The 27,547-nt window shown below is 45.3% G+C and overlaps 1 protein-coding gene across 1 annotated transcript in view; it reads left to right on the top strand.

Annotated features, from left to right (window-relative positions):
* The window catches only part of LOC119450210 (guanylate cyclase soluble subunit beta-1-like), an 89,877-nt gene that overhangs the window by 32,480 nt on the left and 29,850 nt on the right, over positions 1-27,547 (top strand). Inside the window, exons 2-7 of the mRNA XM_037713596.2 lie at positions 9,363-9,436; positions 10,879-10,982; positions 12,092-12,331; positions 18,688-18,853; positions 22,541-22,802; positions 26,719-27,105. Of these exons, the coding sequence (XP_037569524.1) occupies positions 9,363-9,436; positions 10,879-10,982; positions 12,092-12,331; positions 18,688-18,853; positions 22,541-22,802; positions 26,719-27,105 (1,233 nt within the window). The remainder of the gene's footprint in view (positions 1-9,362; positions 9,437-10,878; positions 10,983-12,091; positions 12,332-18,687; positions 18,854-22,540; positions 22,803-26,718; positions 27,106-27,547) is intronic.

The raw sequence follows: 27,547 nt of genomic DNA, 5'->3' as shown, positions 1-27,547 counted from the left end.
GTGTCCGCGGCCGAGAAATCATCCCCAACCACGCAGGCCCTCCGAATATATTTAAGTTTATGTCTATATGACGCCTTGTCATATGGCATGCGGTATATGCGGGTTATATTGCCACACAATTCTATCATTAATGTTGCTCATACCTTGAATTGCACACCTCTTCGTCAAAATTTAGACGAATAGCTTTGCCAAGAGGCAAAGCTATTCCTCGGAATTTTGAGAATGACAATCCACAAACAAATGTCATGAAACAAAACATCCACAGCCAATGCATTTTATGTTAAATCTTCTCACACTGAAATAATAAAAGTACGAAACAAAAACGGAAACATGGAAATTATGCAATTTCTTTTGGCGCGGTTGTGCACTGTATTCGGGAACGGTCCGCGCAAGAGGCCGCGTTTCTACCAGAAAGCTCGCCTTCGTGCGTATATACCGTTCACCACCACTGTTTCCCGGTAATCATTACGGTTACTTAAGCTGCAGTTGTCGGGAAGCGGAAGAAGCAGCCAGGTATATTTGAATGCTATCGCGTTCCACTCTTACAAGCGAAGTTTAAGTGTCCTCCAATTTTTGCTAAGGAGTCCTTCAGCATACAAAAAGCAGGTTTACTTCAAAGGTCGTGAGTTTGTCGGTGTGTCAGGGGTATTAGAGACTAGAGGACAGCACTTCCTTGTGGCGCCCAAGAACTGCCGTGTTAAGTTACAATAGTGTATCGGTGGCCCCAACTATAGCCAATAGCAGACAGCACCAATGGCATCAAACAGAAAAGGTAGTGGGTTTACAGATTTGCGGGTGCACGGAGGTGTGGTGGTGAGAGGATACGATTGCGGGGCAGTCAAGAGGAAAAAGCGGCGTTGATAAATTGTATCCGGACGTACATTGCCCGATATCGCGGGCGTTCGTACCACAGTCCTTCTTACTTTTTCCCTCTCTCTTTCACCTTCTCTCTCTCTGTCTGTCCCCCAAACTATGGCGCGCAGTGGGGCGTAGCTGGCGGGCGCCAAAAAGGAGCTGAGCCAAATGCGGCCCGGCATCTCGCCTCCGGCGTCCGACTCGCTACTAATCGTAACTCATCGGTGGCATCGATTTCCGGGTCCTACAATACTCTTCTACGCGCGCGAACACCTCTTCGCTCATCGCCCTGTTGCCTGTGCGGCACTAATGACTGCCAAACGCTCAGTTAGCTCGGCCCAAACTCCCCTGCTTAGAAGCCGCCTTCATTGCAGGCCAAAGTTTTTCGTCATGCAATGCGAAAAACGTGAATCGTAGGTTTCCATATAGATGAAACTTTGTGGCGTCGATTGCATTGCTTTTTTTTCCTCTAAATGTGAAAGTGAGTGGCCCTGCTGTGTCACAGTTACTGGGCCATGGGTCACTGTTATGAAGCACGTGTTGGGTGGCTTTGCCGTTGCTGTTTCCGCGTATAATCACAAAAACGCATTTACGTTGCATTCTACATGAGCCTATGTATCGTATAAAAACGTCAAATTCCTCGTGGCATACCGCGTTACCACACAGCCGCTCAAGGGTATTGCTTTGGGAATATTGAGTCCACATTCCAGTGCTGATGTGTATTGTCACTTGCACGGTCGTTTTCTTGTGTAAAACAAAAAAAAACAACATTGCTAATTCGGAGCGGGAACAACTTGGACACAAGCTAAGGCACGAGAACAGGCAGGACACAGCGCTACTTGGAACCACGCTCCGAATTAGCCATGCTTTCATACCACCTCGCCCATTTTTCGCTTTTGATTAAAAACAACGTGTCTCAAGGGCTCTTCAATTCCTTTATGTCTTAAAAAAACACATTTTAAAGAAACATGTGCATATCCACAGAGTAGTATAACAATCATTTTTCACACACTTCTGAGCCCTACAACACCCAGGGAAGCCCTCAATTTCAAAATATTAAGTAAATAAATAAAGAAAAATACTGTACTACTGTTTAATGCTTTCGAAATACTTTTACACTCAGCGGGTGACGCTAGCATGGTTGTGTGTGGCGCAGGTAACAATGACAAGTGATGATTTATCGACCTGCAAACGATTTCATTTCCTCCACGTCTCGTCCGCTATGCAGCCGCACGCGCGCTGTCTCGTTCTTGTCGCGCCGACACGTTGCCGCGTCGTAACCGCATGACGCCGTGACGCCATACGCGTACACTTTTACTGAGTCATGAGCAGATTCTTGACGTCGGCTCCATCGATCGGCCGATGAGTCGTCATAGAGCGTCGCTGAAACACCTCGTACTATTATATAGGTCAACAACAACAACGCGGAAGCAATACGCGAGCGCGATCCCTCGCATAGCACTTTCGTGCTCACAGCGCCGTAAAAGTGCTGACATATTTATTGTAGTTATTCCGGGGCTTTACGTGCCAAAAGCACGATATGATTATGAGGCACAGCGTAGGGGAGGAGACTGCACATGATAATGGGCACCTGTGATTCTTTAACCTGCACGAAATGCGCAGTACACGGGCGTTCTGGCATTTCGCTTCCTACTAAAGGTCGCCACCGTGACGGGAGTTTGATGCCGCGGCTTCGTTCTTAGTAGCTGAACGCCATATGAACTGAGCTACCGCAGCGGGTAAAAAATAATAAAAAAGATAAAAAAAGTGCGGACTGCCGGCCATTTATGAGATTTTAGGTGCCAAAGCCACTATCAGATTATGTTGCATGCCGTAGTCGGGGACTCCGGATTAATTTTGACTACCTGGGGTTCTTTACCGTACACCTAAATCTAAGTACACGGGTGTGTTCTGCATTTTTCCCCATCGAAATGCAGCCTGCCGTGCCGGCAGCCCAACAACATAACTACTAAGCAACCACGGCGGGTCAGTAACATTAGCGTACACGCTAAATCAATGTGCGTGGTTCTTTCTAGAGTTCCAAACAACGGCTGCTAAGTCCGCTCTGCCGGTGCTTACTGCAGTATCCGCTATTTACAGCTCTTCTGTAATCGCCTACGAAGTTGGGACTTTATGCGCCTTCGTACGCCCGTGAATGTGTGCCATTCACGGGTTATCCTTTTCATGTGTATCGACGTCCGGCAGGTATTTGTGGCCCTTCCCTCTCTTCAGTTATCGATTGACAAGATATGCCACAGTGTCCATTGAGGGATATTGCGGCAAATTTGCACAACATCGATGTGGGCCTGTGCCATTATCAGTGCTACAAGACCGCGCATCCAGCATACGTCTAATCTTTCGTCAACATCATTCATTCCATCTTTTCTTCCCCTTCTCCTCTTACTCTGTGTAGAGAAGGAGGCTAGAGCACACGAGCTCATGCCAACTATCTCGGCCTTCATTTCAATTGTCTCTCTCTAAGGCTAATATAAACACCGCGTCAAATCAGTCCATATAAAAAAAAAATCAAAGCCCCTTTTTCAAAGAAAGGGGCTTGAACGCGAAGCTTTCGCCCATGCAAAGTGAATCAAAGTCAAAGTCGCAAAGCCAACGGCCACGCAACGAACCCAAGAAATGCTGAGCGACCCGAATGCGATGTATACGTGATTTCATAGCTTGTTTAGAATTGTATTTTTTGAACATTGAAGTTAAATAAAGATACATTTCGTTGAATTGAATAGCCTTTATTTTAGACCATGTAGCCATTGATTCGCCATTGATTACACGCACACACTCACACTTTCACGGACTGTATGCCGTTGCCGATAAACGGGATCGGCCTTACGGGCATGATCGCGCTCGCGCTTACGTTCGCGTACGATACCCACGGCCTACCCATGGTCACGGCCGGGAATGCGTTGCGTGACTTTCGTGATGCAATGCAGATGTATACAGTTCGTCTGAGTAGCGTGGCGTTGCAGTTCTTATTGTTCTTATCGGTGCAACTGCGAATGTAAACTGTAGTGTTCTACGATTGTGCGCGCAGATTCGCAGATTGTTCTATTGTGTGCGCAGATGAGCAGATAGTTCCATTGTGTAAGTTGGCTTTCCTGCAGTGCGTTATTGGCGCTCACGGACAAATCAGTGAGGCATTGAAAGCTGCTTTAAAATTTACGCATGAAGCATGTTTAGGTCGTTGAAAAACTGTTTGAAAACATCAGTGACGTGGCGCGAAAGCATTGGATCGCGTTGGTTTTCTTTTTTCACGTGAAACGTCTTACAGTCCGGTCAGCATAGGGGGAGAAAGCCGCAAGTAACGAAAACGTGTTATCGTATTATCGCTTGTAACTTTGCCATCCACGCGCCTTCCTTTGGTATCGTGATGTAGAGTTAAAAAAGAAAGAAAAAAAAGCATTACTCGATCGTACATGTGTTGCATGCACAGATAGCGTCATGGTCGCCCAGTGACGCAATCGGAGCTATATTTAGCCTTTTTCTCGGCTTTCAGGAAGGCATAGCTTGGTAGTTTGTCGATGCGAGCCGGAATTATCGCGTTTGAATTAGCTCACTCAGGCACAGTAACTGTAATCCATCGAACTCAAACCTGTGCTCATAAGAAGTGATGAGGCCTGCAATTGCGCATTATCTTGCACGAATGTGATGCCTTCTCGGCTATGGCGCCCACGCTTTTGATACGTAGGGTTCAGAAATTGCGTGAAGAGACTCTGGTAGCAAGATCGAGGAATATCCAACCCCTTTGCTCACGGGGGAACATGTCTGTCTCCACAGGGAGCGCTAGCGCTTGAGAGTGAGGCAAGTGCTGGAGCCCCAACCATCATGAGTGCCGTGGGCTCGAATGTTGCAGGTCAGTGTCGGGCGTCACCAGTAGGAGGGTCATTTATGTAGTCTAGTGCCTAAACACCCTCTGCAAAAAATACCGGGCCCACTACGAATAGGGAGTGAGCATGATTGGAAAATTACACCAATGAGGCTTCCACTTGCTGTAGCATAAGTTCAGCATGTGAGCGTTCCAGTGCGTGAATAAATGTAACTTGTGTATATGCTTCAGTAATTTTTGCATTCTGTTGCGCATACACCCTTTCAAACGCGCACAACACGTTTCACGTACCTCACTGCAGCTATGTTCCTGATACAACCTGCAGTGTTTTTTCTTACTCAGATATACTGGGCTTCCTATTAAAAGCTGAGAAATAGCTAAGCTATATATAGGACCATGCAAGAAAATGACGCTGATCTTTAAATGGGCTCCGATAGCTTCGTATTGACAGTAGCCAGAAATTTTATTGTTAACAATTACCCTAATTGTTGACTGCAAATACGGTATGTAATTTTAGAGAAGACAAAGTTAGCGAAGGCTTCTCTAGGTGGCTGCCAACAACATAAAGTCGGTTTAATTCGCATTGGAGGCTTTGATGTTTTTTTTTATCTTCCTTTAATTTCATGCATTTTACCGTGGACACCATGCATACTAGCTTTGTTCTGGAAATGAAGTTAAACATGCTTCCGAAATTAAAACAGACTAATCACCCCTGCGAGCACCCATAACTGTTTAATCATAGTCTCCGACAAATATACCACGTTTGGGCGAAAATGTGAAACAGCATGTGGGTAGCTTCTCAAAGCTTCAATGCGAGATGGTTAGCACGTGCGTGAGCCTTGCGTTCAAACCTCATAGGCAAGGCGGAAGAATAGTAAATAAAATTCAACCATCATGGCTGTGACTTCTTAGGTACTTTGACCCCGCCGTGAGAGCAGCTAATAATTCTTCCCAAGGCTTTCACTACCATAACCGGTGTCTGTAATAAAGAAAACTGAAGTGGAAGAAAATATATATTTCCTTTGCTAAAAAATTTTGTTATATGTTGAGAAGCCCTTCGATATTTCTATGCAACGAGCAATGGTGCCGTGCTCTAAACTGACATTCATGTGCCCTAAGTGGATGTGTTACATCAATGACACTTGTGTTTTCTGTGATCACTACCAAGAATCGAAAAAGTAGAGCGTAGACTTTTAAAGTGAAGCTCTAACCAATAGCATAGTGACGGCCCTAAACAAGTAATATCCTATAGAAAGCAACGAAAACTCATTATAGAGTTCAAGACGAAAAATAAGAGATGTTGTTAATGAGGAGCAAGCGAAGAAGAGTGAGGACTGCGAAAGGGGCCAGAGTAGGCTATGAATCAGACTGCGAGCCAACACAGAATGCTGACGACGTTTGGCCTGGTGCCGAAGGCACAAAAGCGAGCGTCATGTTCAAGTGGAAAAGACGACAAAGCTCCCATCTTTTGTCAGTCGTGGCCCTCACATAAAAGCACCGCGGGAAAGAGTTTTTGTGTCGGCTCCATTGCCTCATACTGGTGTCTGGCCAAGTATAACAAAGGGTCGCCGCCCAGCCTCTACAATGAAGACACGTTGCCGACTTCTCTGGATTTCTGCTCATGCTTTAAAATGCCCTAAATGGTGGCGCGAGGACCAAACGGCTGATAGAACTTGTAAATCTGAACTAGCCATTGCAGCCCGAAACATGGCTAAGGAGTTGTCCTCTAGAGCAGCAGTGAAAAAAACTATCAGAAACTGTATAAACTTTCTTCCTTCTTATCTTTTAGGTACATTTTCATTTTCCCCGGTGCAAGGTAGAAAACCGTACTTTTTTTCTGGTTAATCGCACGGATTTCCTTTGTCTCTCGCTTTCTTTCGCTATCAGAACGTTTCGAACCCCGCTCCCGTGCTGTTTTATTATTTATGTTTTGTTCTGAATAACCTCGATAGATGCTCGCGATGTCTTGTGTGTTACATTCTCCCCTTTCGCCAACATCGGCCTGGCGAAGGTTATTCTACTACAGGCTAGACAAGAATTCCATAGAACCACCGCCAATTTCATAAGAACGTTGATTTGTAATGTTTAATTTCTAAAATAGCACGTTGTGTTTAACCACGTGCATGATTCATCGGGATTTGAGAAGATCTATTTTAATTAGGACTTATAACCCGACCAAACAAACACGAGCAATCTAATTGCAGGCGCCTCCGCAAACATGCAAGCTTTTCTGCGTTATACCGCAATTATACCTACTCGGCCTTCTGAACTAATTCAATGATTATTCTAGCTGCCACGACGGGGGCGTTTACAGTTGATCCCCATCCAAGCCACACTGCTGTATTTTATCTAATATTTCGTGGCCCTTTTCGCTTTCTCCAGTGCAGCATAGTCAACCCGAGATATCCTCGCGTGAAACTCCCTGACTTTATGCTTAACTCTCGCTCTTTCTCGAGCATAAAAGTGCAGCATGCGCTTCTAGCATTAGCTTTATGTCAATACGGAAGGAAACAGGAAATTATGAAGACTAAATTTTGATGTGAGACACAATTTTGCATTCGGTACTCCTCTTTTGTGAATCTCACCATGGTCCTGCTGTATGCGGTCGCTAATATACTCTTCGTTTATTTATTTATTATTTTATTTGTTTTTTGCTGTTAGACTGTTAGAAAGGTTTTACTCAATTATCATGATAAGCCTTCTCAATGCTTTCGTAGAGACAAAAAATGTTACTTCAAAAGTTAAACAGTGGCTACGTGATTTGATCTGCCTAACAAATTTGACAAGGCTGGCAGCCGCAGCCTTCGGAATGGAGTACGTGTTCCTTCGTAGAGAATTAAACCTTACGTTTTCTTCAGAACTTGTACATTCATCAAGATTTATTTTCGATGTCTCCTTGTCTGATTTAGTGGTGCCGTGTATTATACTTATTGACAAGTAACTCATAACTTGAGCAAATATATATTTGTATTTTTAACAATGAGGCCAGCCTAATCAAAATGCCCCCATTTCTCTAAATCTGGTGCGAGATTTCCGTGGTGCAGTGGACACACTAACGTGGATCTGCGTATTGGGCTAAAACAAACACAATCGCACGGCAAAGTGGCTCGGCGTGAACACGAGGAACTTTAATGGTTTCTCGAATTTTATGACTTTACCTCAAAATGTTTACACAAAAATAAGCAGCCAAGTGCACTAAAGTCATTAAGCCATGCAGCAGTTGTTGGCGAAGAAGCCGTGCATCGTGGTGCAATTCAACTGAATTGAATCTCCATATTGACTTGAAAGAAACACGGTGACACGACACAATTAGGTGCCTCCGAGTGTATACGAGAAACTTTGTTCGTGTTTCGAATTTTATGATGTGACCTAGAACTTTTACGCAGAAATAAGTAGCTAACAGTACTCAAGTCACTAAGAAACATAACAGTTGGCGATGAAGAAGCCATTCATCGTGGTCCGGTCAAACGATCAAGGCTGCCCCTGAATCACCGCGATGGCGTATAGTAAGGCCACTCTGGCGCGCATCTATCTTCATCCATCAGGGCCGCCATCGCCGAACGGCTCAGGCCACTGCAGACAAGACGAGACCCGAACCGCAGAGTGTACGAAGCGATAAGTTAAAGAAACTGCCGCCGCTGCTCCGTAAATAGCCTCAAAGTGCGTTGAGGTTCGCCTGCTCCTACATGGTGCGACGTTTTTTTTTTTTTTTTCTGGATGACTCATTTTATTTTTATCGCAATCTATAACGGCTAGCTCAGCTCGACGTGCTGCAATTTCTGCCATACATACGCGAAAGTTGGCGCGGCTAGAATTCCGCGAAACCCGAGCATCAACCCCGTCCATCCGGAAACAATTTGGATCCACGCAAAAAAAAAGGAAAATAATAATGTCACTGCGCTTTAGCCACCCAAATCTGCGATGCGGTTATGTCGACACGCGTAAGAAAGTTCCTCCATGAAACTACCCCGGATATTGCTTTCCCGTCTCTGATATGCATGCGCTGCCAGCTCCGGTGGTGGGGCCTATACTGCTGCTGAAGTTGCAGTTATGGTTGTGTTCACGCCTGGGCTGCTGTCGTTGCTCTCTCCTGGAGTGACGTGGCTGTGCCGATTATTTGAATTTGAATAATTTTTCAGCACTGTTCCTGCCTTCTTAGAAATGAGCAAAATAATCATGTGCATGCCACTTTTCTGATCTGTGAATCTTAAGTAAATTGTAATATATATGCTAATGTCACAGTTGCTAAACCTTTAAACGTTATATAGTAGCAGTGCCAAACGCCTGGCTGTACTACGTGCCTCTTATGAAGCAAAGCTCGGTGACGTATTGCTTGGGATTTGTGAAGGTTTCTTCATGAATTCGTGTGTTACTTTGTATTTTATTACAACGCCCACCAACGCCCAGTAGCTTTATGCCTTCTGTGTAGTCCTAACGCGCAATTTTCCTGGAACACCTTATTCAACGCCGCAAGCAGCCGGTATACATAGCACGCTGAGTCTTGTAAGCGCCACTATAGTGCCTGAAACTTAGCAGAGCCGCTTTTCTGTAGAGTGGGAATGAAAGAACTATATATATCACATTAGGTATCCGCTTAACCAGCCTCCACCGGTTAAGTAAGGTCACGCGGTGACTAACCAAACATTTTGTTGTCTTCTTCGCCTTGCAGTACGGGTTTATTCACTGCGCCTTGGAAGACCTCGTGACGAAGAAGTTCGGAGCGGACACGTGGAAGCTGCTTCTGTACGTTCCTCTGCTCAATGATTTCTGCGTTTGCGACCAACATGCCTCCCCTCCATTGCTCTTCACAGTGGCCATAAATTGTGTTCTGTAAAATACACCGATTACAGAGAAGATAAGCGCAATTATTCAGCACGCGCTTTCAGAATTTAATGGAACACCTGAGCAAGAATAGAGAGACAATTTTCTTTACGGCACAGCCATGCTTCGAGGAGTGTTTAATTTTACATTACAAACAAATATTAGTTGATATTGACATGATATTCAGTTTAGTGCCTGTTGCTTATTATTATTTTGAATTTATTAAGGTACATGTGATCTGTCTAAAACGCTCTATTATCTTAGTCTTCGTTTATAATCTTCTCAAATCCTCGAAGAAACAGTGTCTCCCAATCCTTGCATCTGAACGGACAGAAAGCGTCGGTTTCATTACTAGGCCTGCAAGTGCCGTTGCTAATAAAACATGGTGTCTCAAAGCAGCTGTTTTATATCCTAACGGTGGACGAAGTACTGAAGGACTCTGGTCATGGCGCCAAGGGTCGAAGCTGCGATTCCTTACGTCGAGACAGATAGCTGCTCCTGATATTGTTTTCCGCTAATATTTGAGGTCATGTTTATCAAGCTCGATAATGCATTTTAATTTCACAGCATTTGCAATTAGTAGCTCATCCATGTCAGTTTGCTTCTTTGCCTAGAGTACACTGCCTCGCGGGCGTGGCAGGCGGCTTTCAAAAGCCCATCAGAGACAGACAAGGAGCGTTATCAAGCTAGCACTTGGTATACAGCAAGTATACCTTGTTAAAATGTAAAAGAGGGCCTTAAAATGCTTTGTAAAGTCTAAAGCATAATAAATTATTACTGCGTTACAATAAATGATAGTAGAGTAGCAAGGAACAGCGCCTGCCAACGGAGTGCTTTTTCTAAATTTTCAAGAATCTTCATGCGAACATCTGTACACGTAAGTGGTCTTTATGAAAATCACAGCATCATATGAAAATTTCGTTTGGACTACCTTGTAGGGCTATACGAGTTCGCAGTCATCTGGCGCTGTTATTGATGTAAGTATAGTAACAGTTTTCATACAGCAGGCAAAATTTTGCTTCCACGTAAGAGAAGCCGGTAGAAATAATAACAGCATTGGCACAGATAGCCTGTACGTCCTCATGATGAACCTAAAGTCACTTTCTGTACTTTAAGTCTAAAGATAATCTATAAGCAGCCGCTCTCTAGAAGGGCTTCTGTAACTTCCTGGTATATAAGTACATTAGAATCAGTGCATTTATACTGACTGCATATTAAACTTGCACAACCCCCTTATGTAAGGCTTCCTTTGCTGTATAACACGTTGGTCGTCTCGGAGCGCCGTCGAAAGAACGCACTGGGTGTTTGTCATTCCTTCTAGTGTCCTTGCCCGGTGTTGCGCTACACTTCATCCCAATTCGCAGGGAGAAGTCTGGGATCACTATGCACGGTGCCTCTTTCCTCATGCACAAAGTGTACACGGACGAAATGACCCTGAAGCTCGTGGCTGCAGCCTGCGAGGTGCTTGGTAAGAGGAACTATTCTGTGTTGTTCTAGGCAAGCATGATTGATTGTGTTATTTTGCTCTGTCAATAATGGTTGACGCACTCAATGAGCTTATGCTGCAGGTACTTTCTATAGCAGTTCCCATGCCAGATTTTAATAGGTATACTGTCACCTGTAGTACTTCCCACTACTACAGGTGACAATATTATCCTTCAGAAAGCGAAGTTCAGCAGTCAACGAGCTAAATTGCTTCCATGCGGTTTCAATTACACGTGCCTTGCATGTAGTCTCATGAATCAAGTAAGTCACAAAGAAACTTTTTAGATCGGGATAACTACGACTACCAACCCTAGGTAATCCTTTGTAGACATAGACAGCCAGTTAACACATTTAGACTCTATGCGTGTACATGGGACCCCTACACTAAACAGAATATTGAGGCACTGGAATCAATCCAACGGAAAGCCGTACGCTTCATTTTTTCCAAATACTGTACTACCGACTCTCCCTCCGCTTTAATGAAAGAACATGCCATTCCACCACTTCAAGCACGAAGGAAAATCCAAAGACTAAAATTTCTATTTTTACTAAAGAACAATAAACTTTCTATGAGTCCTCAGCCGTATCATATGCCCCTTACTACCCGTCATACAAGGTATCATCATGATCAGTCCCTAACTCCATACCACGCGAAAATAAACGCCTTTAAGTATTCTTTCTATCCTCGCACAATTGAAGAATTGAACAGGCTGCCTTCTGATGCGATTAGGTCCATCGACTCTATTGACAAATTGATTGTTTCTTATCCATAGTCATGTTTTGGATTTGTATAAGTTTTCTCCTGTTACTGCTCTAATATGCCCCACTGTAAATAAGTGCTCATGTTTTTTTTTTGTTTTTTTTTTACTGTCATTGCGATGAAATTCCCATTGTGCAGTATTGTATTCTTATGCCCCTCTTTCTTGGGCCCGCAAAGGGCCTGCAGTATTTGGTAAAGAAGTAAATAAAATAAATAAGGAAATAGCCAAGGCTACGTCTGATAAGCTGGGTTTCGGTTGTCACATTCACTTATTGTTACTGCAGTTCGTTCTTGAACCATGACAACCGCTACACATTGTTGTCACCATGCAGGCCTGGATTTGGACACGTGCCTAGAAGCTTTCGGAGAGCATTTTTTGCACTTCTGTCAGCAGCACGGCTACGACCACATCCTGCGTGTTCTGGGCTCCAACATGGCCGACTTTCTGACGAACCTGGACAACCTCCATGACCACTTGGCCTCTACATACCCGGGCATGCGTGCTCCCTCATTTCGCGTCACGCCCGGCCCCAGCGGGCAGATACTCCTTCATTACTACAGTGACAGGAAAGGTACGAATCTTCTTTTCCTGCGTGCTGTTTCAGGTGCATTGACCAGCCGACGTGCGATTACCGCTGCGTGAGTGATGCAGCGCACTTTCACAATTAAGTCACACTCCGCGCTTAGTGAAAAGTAGATATTTAGATGATGTCCCTTTTATATAGGGGTTGTGATAGGTATCAGCTTGCCGTGGAGGGGAGCGCTTTCCAGTGGCATCTTTTTTGGTGCTTGACATATTGATTCTAGCCCCCATTTCATACAATCAACCAGTCTACCCTTACTTCCTCTAGCTTCTGCACTACATTGTCCATGTGGCTACATTTATGTGGTGGCCGAAAGACTACGGCCCCATCTTTACTTGTCTCCTATAGTTTGCGCCTAAATGGCATTACAGGTACTAAATGAACAGGTTGGTTTCCCTGGCTTGCATGGCGTCAGTGACGAATATCATATGCGTTGTTAAAGTTGCACCTAAAGAATGCAGGAAAACGAAGAAAAATAAAGCAGTAGAAAATAAGATTGAGCCCCAAGAACAACCAAATGCAAAACTTCCCACACGACTGGATTTCTATGATTTAGCGTAAAGCTCCCCCTACTGATCGAGCTCACCCGAGACGAGGCTCTTGTCTGGCGGCAAATATATGAACTAACACTTATCGACACCTAAGCCGGCTACACCACTTGTACCCCAAACGATACAACAAAGAATGTCCATACTGTGCCAATTACGCCAACAAATACCACACTGTTTGGGAATGACAATAGAACCCCATGATGCCCCCTATCTAGCACCCTACCTCATCCCAATGGCACGCCGTGCTACTCCGCTCCATCCTGGATGACCAGCGACAGGTAATGGACCGGGCACGCTCGGTGGCCGTGGCGAAGGCCACAGGAGCCCTTTAAAAGGACCCCCTCCTCGTAGAAAACTGAGTCAATAAAGTTTATTATCTCTATCTCTCTCCATGAACACTGTCCCAATGCTGTAGCAGATATCGCGAGATACATAGAATGGTACGCATACACAATTACTTGATCTACGCTAAACATCGTCCTTGTTGACACGACTGGCAGAGGCAGCTTAAATAGCGCATTCAATAGGTACGGTACTAGTCTGTGTGAATTACCGATGCAGATTAGAGCAATTTTTTCGATTGATTTGAATACAGTAAATGCGTCCTAATCTATACGCTGGAACCAAAAGTTTCACAACTGTGAGATCTTTTTTTTCTACTCACGTTACTAGGATACAAATGATGTTATCCTTCTCACCAGACTTACTCTAATGAACACAGCAATGTAGATGAACCGTCGAAGCCGCATTGTGCAAAAAGTGCCTAAATATTATTAGTGTTTTTTTTCCCTTTGTCCTAAATGAACAAGAATGTGTATAATAGCAAATTGAAATGGCTGAACCTGTTCAGTCTTGTTTAGTAATCATCGAGTATGGATCTGTAATATATTTATTTAGACACACTTGCTCTTTCCTCTGGAGCTAATAAAAACGGCCACAGTAAATAAACTATTACCCACATGCTTAGTCTCTTGTTACTTTTTTTCCAATGGCCTATAACCATGTCGTTTGATTAAGAGCAGAGAATAAAAGAAAAACAAGACACGAAAGAATTTGTAGGGGTATTGACACATCCGCTTCTTCCAAACAGCTTACGTATGTCAGCGCACGGGGATCTATAGCACAAGCGGCACTTGAAGGAACAGGCTTAACAACGAACAGCAGTGATCCTGCTGCTTCATCAAAGGTCAGAATCGAGCTGCATCTCGTTCATGGCAGGGTAAAAGAGCTTGGCTGATCCAGAGTCATGTTGCGTTCTAATCTACGCTAACGGAGCCAGCGAGTTTCGAAAGCGAAGGCACGCAACTTGATCACAAGAACAGATAACGAGCTAGTCTCAAGGCAGATGAGTACGGGTAATGAAAGGACGTTTGATCAAGAGGGAGCCATATTATCCCATTTTAGACCTTTGCTCTCATTCCTTTTTTTGTGTGGTCTTTTTTTTCTTGGATAATATTGTTATACTAGCTCTTTATAACCGTTCCGAGAGTGAAGCACCGTATGAGTCTCTGAGCTTTCCACGAGTACCTATGATTTATATGTAGTATTTTAGCGAAGTGAAGGACTGCGTGATCATTTCGACATGTATGTCTCTTTCTTGAAAGTTAACTTTTTTATTCATTAATTCATTGTTTCGCAGGGCGAAATTGGCCACAACTTGTGCAGGCAAGGTCACTATTACGAACAATTGTTAATCTCGTCTATTTATTTATGATTGCTTGTGTTAAATGGAGTTTGCCTGCTGCATTCAGTCTTTTTAAAAAGGATTTATGGAGTGCTCCAGCTTACGCGACACGTTACTTGACTTCAAAGGGGAACGCCATAAGCAGGGAATAAAGCAGGTGTCTGCTGGTGCCCAATGTTGCCTGTAGACTAAAGCATACTATAAACGGGAGAATTTTATTTGATTGCCCGAACGCCCAAGCCGAAGCAATTTAGCACTCTAAGGAAGGACGTGACTGCGGTGTAAATGTCGGCAACCAAGGTCTAGAAATATCATCAGACAAATGTGCACGGGTTCTACGCTCATAAACCAATGATACCCTATGCAATCTACATAAACGGTCGGATGGTTTCTTACGCGAGCAGTCACATATTTCTTGGCATAATCGTTGATATAGATCTCTCATGAAGCTCACACTAGACGCACTTGAAACAGCTCCTGACAGCAATTTTAAAGCTTTTCAACTTTCTGGGCGGAAAGACTTGGGGAATGTTAGTACATGCATTGTTAGAATTGTGTAGGATACTTTTTCTGGGGCTTTTTGAGATGCAGTTCGCCCTTTCTGACGAACACTTGCGGGAAAGATCTTGGTTCTCTAGAGGTTATTCAAGCGCGGGCTCTCAAAGTTTGCTTTTGTTTTCCAAAGTCCGCGTCTACAGCGGCAACTATGGCAATCGCCCGGCTCCAAGCAATGCAAACACGCATTGGAGTGGAGGGCGCAGAAAACAAAATGGGCCGTTTAGCCCGTTCCCACCATCTTGCAGCACCACCATCAGAAAGGCCACAGGCATCATTTCGTGTTACCATTTAATACTATTGCACCAGCCTTCATTACAACAGGCATCAGGGTTTACCTCCGCAACTAAGACATCGATTCTTCTGAAGGTAAAAACGCGGCGCGACAGAGACCACAAGAAACACAAAGATACATCACAGCGCTTGTAATGTAGATTTGTGTTTCTTCTTGCCTTTGTCTCAGTCCCACTGCATTTTTATCCCAATTATGAACCAACTCGCCCGAGTTAAAGTTTTTACTGCAGCATATTTTATCTATGGTGTTTGGTTCGACATTCAGTCTACCTGACCGTACCATGAATGAGAAAAAAAATTTCAGCTGCCATCTCCTGCTTTTAAAAAACTATATCTCTTCCTTTTTGCACGAGAGGTACACCGACCACGTACTTACTTGCACTGATGGATCAGCAACTCCAGTGTTCGTGTGGAGCCATGGTTTTCTAAGAGAGAGCCATCACTATAAGTTTCAAGACTTGCCACCCAACAACGTCGAGGGCTGCTGAACTTGCAGCTATTCACGCTACACTTTGTCTCGTCAGCCGAAAACAACCTCGAACATGGTCAATATTCTATGACTCGAAGGCAGTACTGCAATCTTTGCTTTCAGCCCTGGGGCGTGTACTACATGAACAACTGGTATTCGAGATTAGAGAAATAAACCATACCTTGGCCATGACAGGACACCGAATGACATTTCACTGGCTTCCAAGTCAGTACGACGCCATAGGTAAAACACACGCCAATAACCCTACTCGATTGGCCCTTCAAGGCAGGAAAAAAGGGTTCAATACCATTATCAAGGACAGACGCCGCTCGAAAGCTTCGAATGCTCACACAAGATATGACGTTTTCCATATTGAACAACCCAAGTTTTCAAGACAACCGGCTGCATCATATGGACTTTTTTCTCCGCATTCGCATCCCAGCTAGACTTCGCTGACGCAGGGCTACCCTGCTTTGTCGAATAGGGCTAGGAGTGGCTTTTATGAAGTCTTTTGCTTTCCCGAATCAGATGGACCGACAACGCCTCGTGTGACTGTGGTAGCCACGAGAATATCTAACACGTTCTTTGTGACTTTCTTCGCTACAATTGACAGAGACAACCACTCGAAATCGCTATAGCGCGCTTTGATTAATGACCGCGGTCAGAGGAAATTATTTTAAAATACCGACCTCACAAGTCACCGCAGCTGACAGTGACCAAGGCACTGTTCCAGTTTTTAAGGGTCAACAGGTGTGCACAAGCGGCTGTAGCCTTAACTGGTGATCATTGGGCTGTGATAGTCTGCGGTGGTAGTTACCGACCATGATTGTGTGTCTGTGCTCCCTTTCCCTGTCTCTCTCCACTTTCCTATTCATTTACCTCACACTCCCTTCTTATATACACAGTCTAGGGTAGCAAACCGGATTTTCCCTTTCCTTACGCGCTCTGTCTATCCCCTTTATTTCTGTCTTCGTATTTTACAAAAAAAAAGACGTCATTCTTAACAGGTCACACTTAGCGTCGCGAAGCAAGAACTCATTCCTGATTCTTATCCTTAGCGTATCTCTCTGCTCACACCTTTAAAATGTTCTTTAGATGATGCGCGTTTTGGAACAGAACATTTTCATTGTACCGACGTATAAATGACATCATTCAAGGACATCACGTATTTGTACTAGCTGAAAAAGTGTCACTATAGGACAGTGTATACCAAAAATATTAAGGCGACCGCAGAATCAAGTGAGCAAGAGGCTATGCATTGTATTAATATTAGTTTGAATGTACGCGCTCTGCTTTTTTTATAGATCGACAAGATTTAAGAGCGATAACTTCATAGACGCAGCATACGTGGGGCTTAGTTGGAGCTCCTCGAAAGCAGGCCATATAGATGGCGTGTCAGAGATATGCAGAGCGGTGCAGGGCCTTTGCGTACTTGTCATGGTGTTTGTATTTCATTGCAGCTATTCCATTTGCTGCCAGAGACAAACTGGATAGTCAGTACATTGGTGCACAGCATAGGATTATGATTATTCTTTATTTTGTTGTTCTTTATTTGAACACAAACAAACACACCATTTCATCAGCCCGTCTAAGTATTGATGCTCTTGAGTAGAGCTGGGCACCTCGTTGACCTTAATGACGAAACTTAATTGTGTATTTCTGTGCGCAACAGCACACAATAGAAAAAAAAATATAGAAACCGGAAATTAAATTTTCCCATTTGCTTTTGAAACGTAAACTAAAGTCTGCGAAATAATCGATACTTTAATGCGGACCACTGCATACTTTACCTCAAGATGGCCCGGTGCAAGGAAGGTTCCTTTCCCTTTTTCCCTTTTTCCTCCGTTCGTGTTCCGGTTCCCGTTTTCTTTAATGGCTCAAATATTTATGCGAGTTATCTCTACACAAAAAGTGGTGGAAGCAATGACGTATAACTATCTCCGGACTTAGCAACAGTCTGCATTAGGATGTGCAACCTTCCGTGTAATGCGCAGGACGGCACGCAGTGGTGCTGAGATAAATGCGGGCAACGATACATCGTTGCTGTGTTTCTCTTGCCGTGTTTGCCTGCGTTTAGGCTGTACGAGTTGCTGAGGCAGGTGTGCGAAGACAAGATAAAAAAAGAGCACTGCAATTGGTTCTTGTGTCCGTTTAATAACTGTGATAACATGAACATTTTGCAAACGCCTGCGAAGTCAGTATCGCAGCTAAGTACGCACACTAAACGCGAGAACGATGGTAATGGAAAAATAGAAATTATGAAAAGCTTTCATAATCGCTAATAGTGAAAGAAACTTACTGCATACACGCTACAAGCATGCTAAGAGCTTGATATAAAGTTGCAAATCTATACAAATCATGCGTAATACAGAGTAAGCTCAGGACCTGTGACGAGTAGGAATAATTTCTGCTCATGTCGAGATACCGTAGCTGGTGGGGCGTGTCAGTACAATTTTATCTTTACGTATACAGCGGGAACGAAACACACAGACACTACGGAAAAGACGACATGGCACTTCTGTGTGGTTTATTAGCAATAAATTGCCAGCCGTCAGTCAGACGTGCGTTGTATCGTCTCTGTCGGTTTCGTTCACGCTGCAAGTAAAAGTACATGTTGAGATAGCTCACTTCGCAGCAATTAGCATGAAAAGTCATTAACGTGGAGACGTTCTCATGTTACTCAATTGAGATGACAAAAAACAACAACAAAAAACAGCCCATCAAAGTGGTTGGTAATCTGTTCTGCAAGTTTACTTATTATGTGCTGTTTGTCCGTCTGCGTCTCGTGCAGGGTTACATCCAATCGTGCTGGGCATCGTCAAGGTGGTGGGCAAGGAATTCTTCAACACTGAGGTGCGCGCCGACATCTCTGTTGTGTCGGAGTTTGGAGACAGGGCCCACGTGACCATCGAAGTGACCGAGACGAAGAAGGAAGGCAAGAGCTGCTTGCTTCCGAGGTACTCGGCTGTGCACCATCTTTTACTGCGAAGCGTGGTCAACTGCACAAAAAAAAAAAGGCTTGACCTGTTTTCTTTCATTAGAAGTCACTGAGGTTCTGCTTAGAATAACATCAAGTTAAGAAACTGAAGGCTCACTAAATGAATGTCCGAAAGCAGATTCGTATCGTGCATACTTGGCAATAAATTTAGCATTCAAACAAACGCCGTAATAAAAAACATGAATGGCAAACCTATGTTGCGGTCTCTCGAGGCACTAGGTAAACAAACCAATGCCGTAAGCACCTCAACGTTATGCTCAAAATCTAGTACTCCGAAAAACCGAATGATTGCACATCAATCATTTTCTGCCACTGTTATTAGAGTATGCGTCGGCAAAGATTCTCTTGCTGTACATAAATATCCCTCTATTCATTGTTCCCAGTAGGCCAATATGACTTGACTTGTACGCTATTTCAGCAATGTATTTTTTTATTCCATTTGAAAAGGGCTTGATTAGTGGCAGCGTGCTGTTCTTTAAGTTGGCAATGATTCTCATGCAGGGGCGTGCGAATATTCGACACTTTCGAATAACGAATCGCATAGTCACTATTTCGAAACGTCCAACTGCGTCCAACAATTACATAAAAATTCGGGCAAAAGTATGGTGAAGTTTCACCGCCGTGACCAATATATATTATAGACATAAAATTTGGCAGAGACACTTAAAACTGATTACGCGTGGGAATGAGTAAGCATTATACCGTTTGTAGACCTCGAAATCTCATGAACGCGCTCATTTTATACACCCATTTTCTAAGCAACAATCTGATCGCTATTTTACAGTTTTTGAGGGCAAAGCTAAGGCCTTCTCTGCAGGTTATAGGGTATAGTTTGCTTGCGGAGATACTCAATGCGAATTTATCATAGACACGCGCTTTCTCGCTGTTGATATGCGCCGTTGGGCTGCCTTTAATTTTAGTAGCAGGAAGAGCGGAACAAATGTGCGAGTAATATTGCATTTTTCGATCTGCTGACAGTTGTACGAGAGGAATAAGGTCCGATGCAGCCCTTATCGCTGTGCTCTCTCCAGCAAAATGTAGCTACAGTTTCGAGTAACGTTACTAGTACTTACACAGTACACGAGTAAGTACACGTGAATTGTTGCCTAATAACTGTAGATAGATAAGAAGGCCGGCTGCATTAGTGTACACCGCAGGATACTTTAAAGGGCCCCTAAACCACCTCAGATATTTTTTGAACATCTCAAGGAAACACGCACATCGAGTTCAGAATGCCGTCACGATCAACGATGCCAAACGCTGCAGCGCTACGCGCCGCGGGCTTGCCACAAAAAAAAAAAAAGAAAAGAAAAAAAAAACTGTGCGTTTTTCCTCTCCTGTCCTTTCTGGTATCCCAAGCGGTCGTCATGATGTCAGTAGGGTGCATCTGGTGATGTCAACAGCGGACACGATGTCCATTGGTCGAACAAGAACCTACGACTTCCGGTTTGTCTGCTAGCAGGTACGCACGCTCCCTGCTCTTCCTTGTCGTGTTGCTCCCTTGTGCGCCCTTGCGAATCGGTAATTACAGCCCGCAACACAAGTGGCAAATCGCTCGCGTTCCAACGCAGTCGTGCTTAGCGGTCTGATTAGCTGCGCGAACAGAGTGCGACAGCATTGGCCTTTCTAGACGAGCGCGCAACACAGGGTCTATAGCGGCACGCTTCGCATGAACACGGGCCGGCACCGCAGCAACAGCGGGTAGCCGAGAAGCACGGAGTACACGACCCCGTTACCGGCACGGTAACTCGCCGCATGCCGTTTGCCATTCGCGGGCGGCAACGGCGATGTTCCTCGCGAACGGCGAGATTTCCTTGCCGTAGAGCGGATGAGACCGGGACCCATTTGTGCGGTAGCCTCACCGCCACCGCCACCGATCGCTCGACGGCGGCGATATCGTCGCTAGGCCTTTTCCGGCTCACTTCAAAGCTAAAACGGACGGCACTTCGGAATGAATTACCGACGCTCACAAGCTGCAATATTTTCTTACCCTTGTTATCGCTGTTCTCAATGATTGTACACGAAGAAGAAAACACGCTTATATTAGCGGCGCCGTCGGCTGCGATGCGAGCACAGCCGAGTCGTTCGTCTCCCGTCGGTAGCCGTGCACGGCAGCTTAGCTCGACAAGTATCGGAGCTCTCGTTCATGTTTAACGTTTGACAGCGGATATCGTTCTTCATAAAATGTACAATTTACGCATCACTTTATCCAGGGAAAATTATTTTGCTTGGAAACGCGACTATGTTTGGAGGGAATAAACACTGGAAAAGAAAAAAATCGTTTTTTTTAATTAAAGCGACACGCAGTTAATTAGATTCATTCAACGAAAATAAAATTCCGAATCAATTTTATATACGCATGACGAGAAAAAAGAAGTACAACTCTATTTTACTTGATCATTATCAAAAAATACCTTTTTTCAGCGCCCACCGTGAGAGCGCCCGTCGATAGCGGCGGGCGTTGACGCCGCTATCACTTGCAATGCAATTCAGCTCTTGTTGGAGTGCGTGGAAGGGCGCGCTCGTAAAGTTCACCTGTTACAATACGCCCCCCTCACATGTGTTGTTTTGCATGTTGACGTTTGTCTGAATTAGGTGACGCGGATAGTTTTATTGTTTCTTAACCGGTGCTGTCAGAAGTAGTGAGTTGCGAAAGTCAGATACTTGTTTACTTTAGTTGTTTTCGTGCGACAGCGCTGTCCGACGGGCTTGGCGTCCGACGAAAGGACGAGCACTCTACGTAATCTACGCCCAAAGAAGCTGCAGCCGATGTTTTCGTCGCCAGTGGCGAAGGCGCACAGCTTCGCAGTCGTCGATTGGCCCGTTGATCGTGCTGCGAGCGGTGCGCCGGCCGAACTGCCGTCTACTTTGGAAACCTCTCGCGCGGCAGACGTTCTAGGGCACTGGAGGCCGGTTCGCCGTCGGTATATTTGCCGCTAGCGTGGACGTGCCTTAACCGGAAGTGGGCAGTGTTTTGAGAAGCGCGTTGGCGATGACGTATGTCACATGTCATTTGGAGAAGTACTCAGCGAGGAGTAGAGACCAGCCGACGAGGAGAGTAGCGAAGGAAAGAGCGAAATGAGCGAAGGCCGTTTTTAGATCATCAAACGCGCGTAACTCCGCTACTACGGCACCCGTTCTAAAAATTGTCGCGGCTACATGTTCGTTGTAGACTCGTGCACAACTGCAACACCACAACTAAATTTAGACCTCTGGGTGGTTTAGGGGCCCTTTAAAGTTTTCGTTGCGATTACATTATCCCTCCACGAGCACTATTATATACAGAGACCCGCTTGCTGTCCGTAAGCAGAGGAGTGCAAGCTAATCGCTATTTGATTTGTACCGTCTGTTAACCAGGGCCCGAATTCACAAAAGGTTCTTACGCTAGAATTGTTCATAAGAAAGAATTTTAGCCAATCCGGGTGCCACACATATCATTATAGCGAAGGCGGCGAGCAAATAGCAAAGCGAACTTACGAAAGAGAAGATTTGTGAAACTGGCCCCAGGTTCTGTAACCGCGCGTTTTGGTTTTCCTGTGAGCAAACAGCTAACAGTTACACGTACCTTTGTTATATTCGTTTCACCGAGATCATCACGTGCTTCATTCTGAAACCCCAAGACCTGCCCGTTCTTGTTTATCGGCAGCCACGCCGCCGACACCCTGAGCAGCCGTCCAGAAGATCTGCCGATGGGCGTGAAGACCATGTGCGCAGCGTTCCCGTTCCACGTGCTTTTCGGCCGCGACTTCGGCATCATGCAGGCGGGCAAAGGATTCTTGCGACTCGTCGGGCACCGCTGGAAGGAAAGTAGAGCGCAGGGTCGCCGCCTCAAGTTCGACGACATCTTCGACATAACGCGGCCCGTTATCGAGTGCACCTTCGAATCCATACGCAGCTATTGCAATCAGGTCAGTGCTCGAGCGCTACGCGCCCTTGAGTTCACGTCCTTCCATTTCTGTTGTTTGTGGGTGAGACATTAGCGATCTTCGACGAGTATTTTGAGGAAAACCGTAATAACAACCTAATTCGGTGGACCCAACCATCGAGCCTTTTAGCTACAGTTTCTAGCACGTCGTGTAAACACAAGAAGCCAGACAAGTACTGCAAACTGTCGCACAATTCATTCAATGCCGGCAAGCAAATGTCAAGGAATCGAAGGAGCAGCAGAAGACGTACCTCTCGAGTACACATAATAATCAAAAGCAACACTGCTATGCGCTGTGTACATTCTGGAACATATGGGTAATTAAGCAGTGTGTGCAGAGAGGGACAAATTCGGCTTGAGAGTGGCACAATAATGGGAGTATGAAAAAGCGGAGGGTGTGAATAGCCTCACGTATCCCGAGTACCGTCAATTACCACAAGTTAGCTGAACAGTAGACCGCACAGAAGCAAAACGTTACTTTTGTTACGTGAGCAAGGTTCAAACGCTATAAATGCGCGTCCGAAATGAAAATCTCGTAATGAAAACAACTTTCACTGCTTTTTACTAATTATCTTTCAGAGCAAAAATTCATTGTGAGTATGCCATATTATTGACTGGTTCTCGGCAATATTATTGACATTCGGGCCTACCTCCATAATCGATTGGACGATGGGTGTCTCCATCAGCAGTCAGCACGCATCTATCATCATTTGAGGATAGAGCAATAGGTGAGGGCAAAGGAAGAAATTATTGCAGACGCTTCTTCGAAATGGTTCTTTTTTAAGAAAAGCGCAATAAACATGTAAACAGCTATTGTGCAAACGGCAGAACAAGCGAGGCGAAAATGAGAGTGTGATCATGAACAAATCGCGCTTGCATTCACGAATCATGCCAGTGACGTTTGATGCATTTCCCGCGCTTCGGGGGATGCAGGAAATACTAGGCGAAGAAAAGGTAACAGGACAGGGAAGACGCTGGTCTTTAAATGACAAAATTCCGACTAGTCCAACTATGTGCCGTAAGTTCACAAAAGTAACAACACAGACTTTGATAGTGTATACCACTGTAAAAAAAGAGCACTTTCATAACGTAGTGTGTCCACAGTGTCGCCGACACGTCGCAACGCGAATAGTTGCCCTCACATGAAAGCCCTGTAAGCGGTTCTCTCCGCGAAGAAGTCTCTGCTAAACAAGTGCACCTGACGGGGGCTCAATGACTCACAGCTTGAACTACTTCTCTTAGATGAAACCGCAGTCAAATCGCAGAGAGAGTGATGCTAATAGGATGTTTGGTGCAACTTCCATTGTTCACGTCACATCCACCACCGGATGCAAAGCATGGCCGGTCTGGAGGCACGCGCTCACTCTTTCCTTACGCATCACCTGTCGCGAAATTAAGTGAAATAGGCCAACGGAAGCATGTTACTACACAGTGCAGTGGTTTCCACCACGAAGAGCAAGCATTTGCTCCCCTACCGCGCACGCAGGCAAACAACGCGGATGCCGATGCTCCGCGCCTAAGCATTTCGGTCGTACGCATGCCCCTCCGCGAGGAAATACCGCCTGCTAATTGGGCCTCTCTTTCGCTTCAGCGGCTTTTGCTTTCATCTGCACTGCGCCACTCAGATAGCGAGCCCACACCACACGTTTCTGTTTCCCATCCGGCGGCGATTTTGTATCAGATCTCCTCCTGGTCGACCGTGTGTCCCAATCCTGCACGACCCTGCTACAACCTCCTCATGGAATCCCCCACTGCTGCCTTCAGCCTGAGAAAGTTGGGCTTGCTTTCCCCCTTTCTGTTTTTGTCGCCTTTGTTGTATTTTTCTCCAGGGACATTTCCCGAGCAACGGTGCAATGGCCTACGGCAATGCGCTTTCCCTTATCTCACGTTTTGCTTCCTTTCCATACCTTTTCTTAGGCACGTTCAATCTTTCGTTGCTGTTCCGTGATCCTCGCTTTGCTTTTCTTGGTCGGCGGTCCAGTGCATTGATCGGGCTTGAAGAAGACAAAAAAGAAAAAAAAAAGACAGTGCAGTTACATAAAAGAAACATTGCCTGCATGGCCGCGCGGTCATTACGTCCCCGCTTGTTCTCCGGAATTTCTCTGTACAGATAGCCCCTCCATCGACTTTCCCGATTGCAGCGTTTTCAATATTCTTTGCTTTCAATCTTTTCTGTATCTGTATCTTCGGTGAAACCTTCTTTGCGAGAAACCCCTCGGCTATATGGGACCGATTTTCCGACAATGCCCGCTTGGCTTAGTTACGTCTAAGGAACGAGAGCACGTTTCTGCGAAAACTACTTGGTTCTCTTTGTTTCGGTTTCGCCAACGAAAGAAGATTTCTCCTCTTTCTTGCGTTTATATTTTTAGAACAGCGTTCTCCGCCTTCGAGTTCTGCTCCAACTTTTATGGGAGGTCTGGAAAAAATAGCTAGGCGATTGGCTCGGACAGTGCGGAGAAGTGGACACAGGACGGTAGGCGCAAGGAGCGTAAGGATTACCTGAGCGTAGTTAGTACCCGCCGGGGGCAGGAGCCCCTCTAACGATATCTTTTGCTGTTGTTGTTAATATTGCTTTGAAGGCGCTGCACATCTCAGTGACCTGGAGTATAGCTCTTTGTCGCAAGCCGTGCTCGCTCAGTTCCCCGGGGTAAACGTCGAGGACGTTACTGCAGGTAAGCTACGTGATCAAGGAATTCGTAGCAAGTTTAAATGTCAAAACCTTACGAAATTGCCCTTTCTTTCCTTGCAAAGGAAAAAGGTTCGACACGGAAAGCCTTGTGTTTCTATATCGCAAGGCAGTCTTTGTTCACGCTTCAGAGGAAGAAATGCCGGCGCGCGGCGTGGGAAAATAAAACAAGGCAGCAGTATTGCGCGCAGCATCGATGTAGAGTACTAGAAGAGAGAGAGATAAAAGAGGAGGGAAGGCAGGAAGGTCAAGCAGACGCACGTCCGGTTGGCTACCCTACGCAATGTGGAAGGGTCTTATGGATGGAAAAATGAAGGGAAGGAAAGAGAGCATTGAGCTTGTTTTATCCCGGGATGCACTCGGAGACTACAGGCGGTCACTGAGGGCTGTCAACTTCAGGAACTGCAGCAACGCACATGTCGCTTTCTTAGTTTGAGACGCAGTTGACCGCGGTACATATGACCTTTGTCACCGAGAATGATTTTCAGTACGCGTCATGTAACCCAGTACGTATAGATGAGCACGATGGTCGTCGTAGCGCGGACAGAAGCAGGGCAGGTGTTTTATAGACTTCTCACAGCCGCAACTGTCGCACGAAGGTGTTGCACCTATCCCAATGACAAATTGATAAACTTTTGTGAATGCTTAGTCCATCCACAAGCGAGACAATAACTTTTGCATCGCAACGGGTGAGCAATTGTCGTAGCTGCAGCTTCGAGGAAAGATCTAGTATTCGAAAGCAACAGCTCCAGAGACGCGGATAGATGGAGAACACTATACAGCGGGCGACCAGTCCCGGTGATAGCGTGGACGGAGCACCACTCAGATCACTGACGAAGCACGAAACGCAACATCATTTAAATAGAATCGTTACATTATACAAGCCAATGTTCACAATATGACAAAATCAAAACAAGTGTGTATATATTGCTATCTTCCTGACGATTGCTCCATAATATTAGCGCCTATCATTGTAGTGTCCTTGAGAGCGCTAGAGACACGCCTTTAAACGCAGACAAAGAAAATGACAGATATTGCGAATTATTCTAAAAGAAAGAGGCGATTCACACTAAACTGCGCAAGTATTAGTTGTGCGATGGATACAAAACGTTGCGATTTTCTTTGTGAATATTGAACCACGATAATGGCGCCCTCCATGTGCTCTTGACAAGCGATTATATAGACGGAAAAGCAATCAACAATTTCTCTGCAGGTGTTCGTTGTGCAAACAAAAGAAGGCGTGATCAAGCCTCTGTCACGCAACTGCCCAGAGGATGACGACATGGACAACTCGAGCCCTAAGGTGCTTCGACTCAAGGGCCAGATGGTGTCGGTAGAAGAGACGCACAGCATCTTGTTTCTGTGTTCGCCGCGCGTCAAGGACATCGACGACATGCGGCGCATCGGGCTGTTCTTCAGCGACCTGGCCATACACGACCCGGCCAGGGAGTTATTCCTGCGCTCTCACCACCACCGCGGAGAGCGGGAGCTCATCGAGAAGCTGGACGAGGCCACCAACAGACTGAAAATGCTCCAGTCCAAGCTGGACGAAGACAAGAAACGAACGGAGGAACTGCTCCACTCCATACTGCCTTCTAAGGTGAGCTGTTTCTTTTACGAAAGTGTGGAAACGAATCGCAGCGCGCATGTTGTGGAACTGCAAACCGTTTACATCATTAGGACTTTTCTTGTGCCTAAACTCACAGCCTTACATTTTTACGTGTGTAAGGGGGTGAGTTACTGACCGATTTGCACCCTTGATGACCTTTAATGGTGTAAATCGGTTTACAGTCTGGGTCTTGGAAGAAATGAACAGGGAGGACCTGCTGCTGGGATGTAGTTCGCGCTCGCTAGCAATATAATCTAATGCAACAACGACACAACCACGAATAAAAGACACGTTACGTGTTTGTGCATGTGTTTCTGTATGTGCTCATGTTTCCTTCCTTGTCATTGGGTCATTGCGTCACATTATGTCGCTTAAAATGAGCATTGCCTCTGGGGAGAGAAAAGGACTTTTGATTTATGCAAGCTGTCCGCGG

Source organism: Dermacentor silvarum, chromosome 4 (genome assembly GCF_013339745.2).
Source record: "Dermacentor silvarum isolate Dsil-2018 chromosome 4, BIME_Dsil_1.4, whole genome shotgun sequence".
Classification (NCBI taxonomy): Eukaryota; Metazoa; Arthropoda; class Arachnida; order Ixodida; family Ixodidae; genus Dermacentor; species Dermacentor silvarum.
The sequence above is the reverse complement of the archived record's forward strand: the minus strand, read 5'-3'. Positions and strand labels throughout refer to the sequence as shown.